The sequence below is a fragment of the Alexandromys fortis genome, unplaced genomic scaffold (genome assembly GCF_014885135.2).
Source record: "Alexandromys fortis isolate MF-2015 unplaced genomic scaffold, M_Fortis_MF-2015_v1.1 scaffold_376, whole genome shotgun sequence".
NCBI classification, from domain to species: Eukaryota; Metazoa; Chordata; class Mammalia; order Rodentia; family Cricetidae; genus Alexandromys; species Alexandromys fortis.
This window is the reverse complement of record NW_026068259.1, coordinates 461,341-469,542: the sequence shown is the minus strand read 5'-3', so window position 1 is coordinate 469,542 and position 8,202 is coordinate 461,341. Positions and strand designations below refer to the sequence as shown.

At 43.0% G+C, this 8,202-nt stretch overlaps 1 protein-coding gene across 5 annotated transcripts in view; it reads left to right on the top strand.

Moving 5' to 3' along the window:
* The first annotated feature begins 1,740 nt into the window (after positions 1 to 1,740).
* Positions 1,741 to 8,202, top strand: part of Cpsf6 (cleavage and polyadenylation specific factor 6) — a 33,796-nt gene continuing 27,334 nt past the window's right edge. Inside the window, exon 1 of one of the 5 annotated variants that reach the window (XM_050131695.1) lies at positions 1,741 to 1,977. In XM_050131695.1, the coding sequence (XP_049987652.1) occupies positions 1,918 to 1,977 (60 nt within the window). In that variant the 5' untranslated portion in view covers positions 1,741 to 1,917. The remainder of the gene's footprint in view (positions 1,978 to 8,202) is intronic. The other 4 variants (XM_050131694.1, XM_050131696.1, XM_050131697.1 and 1 more) reach the window with 4 other exon arrangements.

The following is an 8,202-nucleotide window of genomic DNA, read 5'->3' as shown; positions in this document are numbered from 1 at the left end:
CACACCAACATACAGCTGAATGCCAAGAGCAAATGGCCGAAGGTTACATTATATGAAGCCATTCACTTACAGTTCAGAAGACAGAGAGAGCTTTGCTGACACTGGGTGCACCGTGTACTAAGTACCTCAGACTCAAAGGGCAATCTGATGAGGGCTGCGGCTGTCAAGTGCCTTACTTTTTTATTTATTTATTTATTTATTTATTTATTTATTTATTTATTTATTTATTTATTGAGACAGGGTTTCTTTGTAGCTTTGGTTCCTGTCCTGGAACTAGGTCTTGTAGACCAGGCTGGCCTTGAATTCACAGAGCTCCGCCTACCTCTGCCTCCCGAGTGCTGGGATTAAAGGTGCCTAAGTCACCACTGTTCCAAAGCTGTCTTTTATATATGAGCCATGGAATGGTTCTGTCCACAAAAATGTGCACACCCCAAATAAGCAAATGAGTAAACCTATAAATAAGAGCTAGTTATTTTTTCCTTTCTAGTTTACACTAGTCTTCCAAATTTTGAAAATTGTCAAGAAAGTACTCTGAAGTTTTCAAAGTTACATTTGAAAAATCCTGTCTTTTTTTTTTTTTTTTTTTTTGAGACAACGTTTATATGTGTGGCCCTGGGTGTCCTGGAACTCACTTTGTAGAGCAGGCTGGCTTCAAACTCACGAGATCCACCTGCCTCTGCCTCCTAAATGCAGGTATTAAAGGCACGTGCCACCACTGCCCCGCAGCAACCAAGCTTTAACAGCCATAACAAGAACAGATGTTACTTGGTTTATTGATGATTTCAGACCAATCTGTATCTGGTGCCTTCCCTTTTTAATAAACTAGTAATATTTATTTATTTGTCGGAAGGGCTGGGGTGGAGGTGGTGGTAGCCAGAGGTGTTACATGGAGGACTACTTAACTGGAGTTGGTTTTCTCTTTTCTCAGTCAGAGAGTAGGGACTGAATTTATCTGGCTTCACAGCCAGGACCTTTACCTGTTGAGGGACAGACATCACCACATCCCTAGGCCTGGTGAGTTTTTCAAGGGGAAGAAAAGAAATGGGTTGGTCCGTTAGAAATGGATCTGAATCACATACTGGTGTCAAAAGGCGTGAACCTTTCTGAGACGTGTAACCCTAGTTAAATCGCTTATGTTCTATTAGGCCTTAGTTCTCTATCTGTAAAATGGGATGTTTGGACCCAAGGACACCTTTTTAATCTCCCTTCTAGTTCAGCATTCTAAATCCAGGAATTCCTAGATTTAAGATTCATTTACTTGGTTGTATGACCCCTAAAATGAAGTTAGAAGCCTTGGAAGAATTGCTGGAGAAAACGTCCTGCAGTCATAAAGAGGAAAGAAAGCAAGAGCACTGGGAGAGGAAGGAGGACGAGGGAAGAAGCTAAGATGCTTACAACTACATAAAGAGGAGAGATGCAAGCACGAAATATACAAATAACTCAAGGCCACCACAAAATTCGATTGTCTGAAGAAGCAGAAATAAGACATTGCCCTGGACATCACATTTGCTTTTAATTGTGCACACATAACTCCCACGTCTGGAAGCAAAAAGAAAAAAAAAAGGTAAGGAAAACTGAAAACGTAAAATATTTTAAAAAAGAAAGTGTAGGAAACAGTTTGAAAAGATCGTCTCCGGAAACCAGCGGGTTCCCCGGGCATGCGGGATGGTAATTTCCTGTGTCTCCCCGCCATCCTGCCGCTTAACCCTGCACACAAAAGATCTAGTTAGCGCCCTCGGAGCCGCAGTGTCCCCCTCCGCCGGGTCTCCATTCAGCCCCCACTGGGCCGCTGCGGCCTCGTCTCCGCCCCTCGGAAGTGACGTATCGCGCCCCGCCCCCTCCGCCAGATCCGCTGCTGCTGCCTAGGCGGGCCGACCTGCAGGAGGCAGCGGCGGCGGCGGCCAAGGCCGAGGGAAGATGGCGGACGGTGTGGACCACATAGACATTTACGCGGATGTGGGCGAAGAGTTCAATCAGGTAGGTGAGGGTCTGGGTCTGGGCTCCGCAGCCGAAGCGGACGGTGCGGCGGCCTGGACGCTCACCGGGGTCGCCGCGGGCCGCGAGCCGGGCTCGGCTGCAGACCGTGAGCCTGGAGCCTCTGGGCCGCGCCGCTGTGTGTGCGGCGTCCCCCTCACCCCTTGTTCTCGCGCGTCGTTTCTGCGGGCCGTGGAGCGCGGGGCCGGGTCGCTGTGCAGCCGCCGCCGCCCGCTCGCCCGCCCGCTCGCCCGTCCCTTCCTCACGGCGGCCTCACGCCCCATTGTTGGCTACGGTGGCGGGCGCTTCCCGCCGAGCTAGGCCGCGTGTGCGGGGCGGGGAGAACAGGGCCGCCGCGCCCCCTCCCCCGCCGCCCGCCTGACGGGGGGGGTGCGAAGCCCTGCTGGCGGGGCGCGCGCCCGTCCGCCGCCGCCTCCATCCCAGCCCTGCCTCTCGGGTTCCGATTCCTCCCTTCGCTCCATTTTGTGTCTTGTCCGCGCACGGTCGCCCTCATGGAAGGCCGCGCGTTCACAGCCTTTTGTATCCCGCGCGCCGGGTCTTCTGGGCTCCCTTGCTCGCGTAGGCGACAGGTTTCGGCGTGCTGCCCGGGGTCCTGCTCCCGCTCCCCGCTCCCCGCTCCCCGGCGGGGAGGGCTAGGCGGCTTAGGTCTGCAACAAGTCATCTGACTTTTGCACTGAGCTCATTTTAAAAGTCGATGCGTTGGCTTGCCTTGGCCATCGAGGGTTTGCGGTGCCTTTGAGGCCCAGTCCTTGGCCTTAGTGAAGAAGAATAATCTGGGAAGATTAATGGCTTGCGCCAAAAGACTTGGATGCGCGGTGGTTGGATAGAACAAAAAAGATGGTCGTCCCTCGCTAACATCCGAGAGGCCGAAGTGGAGAACGTCCACCCGAAATTCTCACAGTATGTGGTTGCTTACAAGCCGTTGTGAATGTGACTGTATTTTTAAAGTGAAGTGTTTGCCCCTTGGGGCTCTTTTGAAAGGCTGGAGAAAGTGAGACTTGCAAGGTTTTCCGGTCTCACCGGCTACGGTAGCTTTGAACTAGCTGTGATGTCTGGTGATGAACAACCTTGGAGAGAGCTCTGGCTACCAGAGTCAGTAACGTGTAGCCTCTTACTCCCCCTTCCTATTTTTTTAAATTGAATTTCATTTATTAGTGTTTTTTTTTTCTAGGTTGCACCCAATCATAGTGCTACTAAAAGCTGTGTGTTTTTAAATTTTTTCCCGTTTTTTAAAAAAATAATTCTATATTAAAAATTCCCAGATTCGGATGAGAAGCTTAATAAGATGCCATTGATTAGTATGGTGTTACCTTCTACTAATGGTATTTATGACTAGGTATGCAAGATTTAAAACAAATAAATGGAAACTCTTAAACCCTTATGCTTTGTTTTTCAAAAAATGATATTGTACCTTTTGTTTTATTATTAGAAAAGCAAATTTTGATAAGATTTAACCTCCAACTACTGACTTAGAAACTAGATAATTTTAAATGTAATTAACCGTTGCAATAAAACGTTAAGTGTGAAAATCTTTTTTTCTCGTTTCTGAGTCGTGTCAATCATGACTTAGAAATTTTCTTTGGATGCTACACAGATTCCAATGCTTTTAATTAAGGTCAGTAGACTAAGACCTCGGAATCTTTTCCCTTTGATCTACCAAGACGCGTAGCATATCTGAAACACTGTCATAACTGCGGCTAAAGGGAAAAAAAAACAGTTTCAGACAGTCTTCATTAGCTTTTTCAGTAAGAGAACATATTGCTTTGTTTTTGTGCTCACAGTATGGACGAATTGGGATACAGTTTTAGAGATTAAGCTTTCTTCACTAATCGTAGAGGCATAACCTTAAATCCCAGCACCCAAAATTGTGCTTTACCAAGATGCAAAACAACCTTTATAAAACTATGCCTATACTAAATAGTCAGTGGAAAACGAGATATCTATACAGAATTTCAGAGAATACAAAGTACAATTAAATCTGCAGCTTATAATGGATGTGTTTAGGGCCTGGAGAGGTGGTTCAGTGGGTAGAGCACAGGCGATCTGTGAGTTCGTGGCCAGCCTGGTCTACAAAAAAAAAAAAAACTATTTGGGAGAGACAGTATACTTATGCAGATAACTGCTTGATGGCTTCTTTACCTCTGCATTAACTAGTACTAGCAAGAGGTCAGGAAGAGATTAGACTTTTGGGACTCCATGGAGGAACTACTTTGTAGGCCTGCTTTTTTATAAACGTAGCTTTTCATTGACTTGTACTTGAGCATTGTATTGATACACCGTTATGTAATTATACAAGTAAAGTCTTTGTAGGTTTAAATAGATTAATTGGGAGATTAAGTAGAGGCTTTTCCCAAAACCTCTGGTTTGCAGCTCTGGGGACTGAACCCAGGACCTTGCACATCTAGGTAAGTGCTCTACCACTGAGCTATGTGTGTATCCTCCAGGGGCATTACTTGTTGCTGTTTGCATATAATTGGCTTATGTGATTTGCTTGCTCTGAATTCCTGAGCAAAAAAAGTAGTCACAAAAATATTGCCAATTACTCTGAGACTTGTCATGTTTTCTATAAATGGTACTATCATTGAAGTGTTTTATGAGCTCCTTCCAGAATTAGAAGCAACAAAATTATTTATTGACTTAATCTCTTTTGCTTGTTTTTTTCTGTCCTGTAGCTCAGGTTGTCCCAGAACTTACTGTTTATCCCAGACTGACTGTTTAATTTGTGCTGCACCTGCTGCCTCAGCCTCCTCAGTGCTGTGATCACAACCCATCAGACTCAGTTGTTCCTTTTCCCCTTCCCTCATGCTAGGCAAACACGTTACTCTTGTGCTATGTTGCTATGAATCTGTTCTCTTACTAGGTGGTAGGTAACCTTATTATTTCTACCAGCTGCTATAGTAACTAATATGATTATTTGATTGTAATCAGCAAATATTTTTCAGAGCTAATCATTAGCAATTTTTAACTATTTTGGTGTCTTTATATCTATAAATGTTAGGTTTTTCTTTTTTAAACCTTTTTTTCCCTCCCTCTCCCTCTCTTCCTTCCTTCTTTCCTTCCTTTTTTAAAATGTGTGTGGATGTTTTGCCTGCATTATATGTCTGTGAACTGTGTGGGTACCTGGTACCCAAGGAGGCCAAAAGAGGGTCAGATTCTCTGGAACTGGATTTACGGAGAGTTGTGAGCAGCCATGTGGGTGCTGGGAATTAAACCTGGGTCCTCTGGAAGAGCAGCCTGTGCTCTAGCCAGAGGGCCACCTCTCTAGCCTTGAAACACATTTTTTTGTTCTCTATTGTGAGCTGCAGTTTTAATTGTACTTTTATTCTCTGAAATTCTGTGTGGTAACTAGTCTTCATTTTCCATTTACTATTTAAAATAGGCAGTTTTATAAGACTTGTTTTGCATTTTGGTAAAGTACAATATTGCAGATAGTATGAGACATTGAGTATTAAAAACTTTAATTTGAGGTGGGATGAGAGAGACTAAAGTTTACTTTCTATATTAGGTGATTTTTAAGAATGGAGATGAAATTTTAAGATGAAAAGAAACACATGGTCAGCTTAGATCTTAAGTTTTTGGATATGGCCAAATAGAGATTAGTTTGCTCAGTGGAAGAAAAATTTGAATTCTAAATCTATGTGTTACTTGTACTGACTTTGGAGTTAAGCAGAAAGCAGAATTTCTCCTCCCCCCAAGATTTATTCTTTTCTGTCCATGAGTGTTTTTGCCTGCATGTATGTGTAAGTACCATATGCATTCCTGGTGCTTGCGAAGGTTAGAGGAGGGCATCAGATCCTCTGGAACTGGAGTTACAGGTGATTGTGGACCACCATATGTGTGCTAGTAACTAAAGCCAGGTTCGTAGCCAGTGCTCATAACCCTTAAGCCATCTCTCAAGCCCCAAAGTCCAAAACTTTGGTTATTATGTTGGTGCTCAAAAACCTTTAGGAGTTTTTTAAAAAATTAATTGGGTATGCTCAAGTTATTCTACAATCCAAATAATTTTGTTTATTTGTGTTTTATGTCTGCTCTGTCAGGCTGTGGGTTATTGACAGCAAACTGAGTTAGTCTGCTCACTTTAAAGTAAATGGAAGTCATGCCTGGGATACAGTCAGTTTGGAATTAAGGATTTAGATGACCTCTTGTCAAATTTTTTGAATCCTTATAAATTTATACTTAGTTATTATATATTTATGGCAAAGCAACTGTTATCCAGTGGAACCTTATTTTGATATGCTTAATGAAAATAGTTGAAAGATAAATCAGTAGGGCTGGAGAGATGGCACAATGGTTAAGATCTAATTTAACATTTTACAGAAATTATAACATTAATATACGTAGTATATTCAGAAAGTAATGTTTTTTGAAAAAAATTCACTTTTTTAGAAGATTTATTTATCATGTATACAATTTTCTTCTTGCACGCGTGCCAAAAGAGGGTACCAGATCTCATTATAGATGGATGTGAGTCACCATGTGGTTGGTTGCTGGGAACTGAACTCAGGACCTCTGGAAAAACAGCCCTCTTAACCCCCTAGCCATCTCTCCAGCTCCAAGAACTTGCATTTTCTGTATCCAAGAATTCAACTGGGATCTAAATATTGGCTGGGTGACATTGCACATGTACTGCACATGTACAGACTTCTTTTTTTTTTTTTTTTTTTTTTTTTGGTTTTTCGAGACAGGGTTTCGCTGTAGCTTGTACAGACTTCATACCATTATTCCCTAAACCAATATAGTAAAATGCTTTGTCTTTTTGTTTTTTCGAGACAGGTTCCTGTCCTGGAACTAGCTCTTGTAGACCAGGCTGGCCTGGAACTCAGAGAGATTCACCTGCCTCTGCCTCCCAAGTGCAATTATAGGTGAGCGCCACCAACGCTTGGTTTCTATGGCAAACTAGTGTGGCTACTGCGATTAAAGGTATGTCACCATTGCCTGGTCTGTAAGATTGATCAGTGTGGCTGTTTTACTCTGGGAACTTCAGGAAAGCTTTATTAGAATACAAATGAAATAACCACTACAGGGATCTATAGTTTATATGTAAATACTGCACCACTTTATATAAGAGACTTAAACATCTGCAGGTTTTGGTATTCTTGAGTGGGTTGGGCATATGTTGGGACCAGTCTCTTGCTACTGGATTTTTGTGCTAATTTTTCTCTTACATGGCATTGAACACATTTTGTAATGCAAAGTATAACTCCCCCCCCCCACACACACACTTACAGTTCTTTAAATGGAATGACTGTTAATACTCTTAAATATAGGGGTATTTTGAAATAGGTACTGTCCTTTACAGGTAGTATCCAACAATGCACAAATGTATTAACTGTGATTCTAGGAACACCAAAACAGTATTGGGCCAATAGGATAATTGTAGTAATGATATATTATATATAACTTATTTGTGGTATTAAAAATGTAAAGGGTGTGACTAAGGGGCCAATTGTCAAAACTTGAAGGGAGGTAGTACTAGTGTAAAAGATTAAATTATTGCCTAAGAAAATGAATGCCAGGTTAGTCTTTTTTCTATACATCTTACTTTTTAAATGTGTTCTCTGAGTAGGTAACATTTTTGTGTATCTTGTAGGAAGAAAACAGTGCTGTTGTGTAAAATCTTGAGAGGATTCCTCCCCTCCCTCCCTCCTGTTATTTATTTATTTATTTATTTATTGGGGGGGGCAAGGGCTTGCCTGTGTCCCAGGCTGGCCTCAAATTTATGGCAGTCTTCTGCCCCAGCTTTCCAACTGCTAGCAAAGCTGAATGTATAACCTTTACTGGGTTTTGATACGTTGCATGCTATTAGAATGATTGTAGTGATTTAGAATAGTAGAATTTGAAAAAAATTACTTTGTTGTTGAAATAAGAAGCGGCGGGGCTGCGTCCCCAACACCCCGGCCACTTGGCTAGCTCATGCCCAAAATAACAACACACAAACTGTATTCATTTAAGAACTGCTTGGCCCATGAACTCTAGCCCTTACAGGCTAATTCTCGCACCTGGACTAGCCCATTTCTAATGATGTGTGTAAGCACCCCAAGGTATGCTTACTGGGAAGATTCTAGCCTAAGTCCATCGTGGGTTGGAGCTGCCTGGGAGAGCAGAGCATGGTGTCTCTGCTCCAGAGAGCAGAGCTGTAGAGTCTCTCAGGGAGCAGAGCAGAGTCTGACCTCACTTCCTCTTCCGCCCAGAATTCTATTCTGTTTA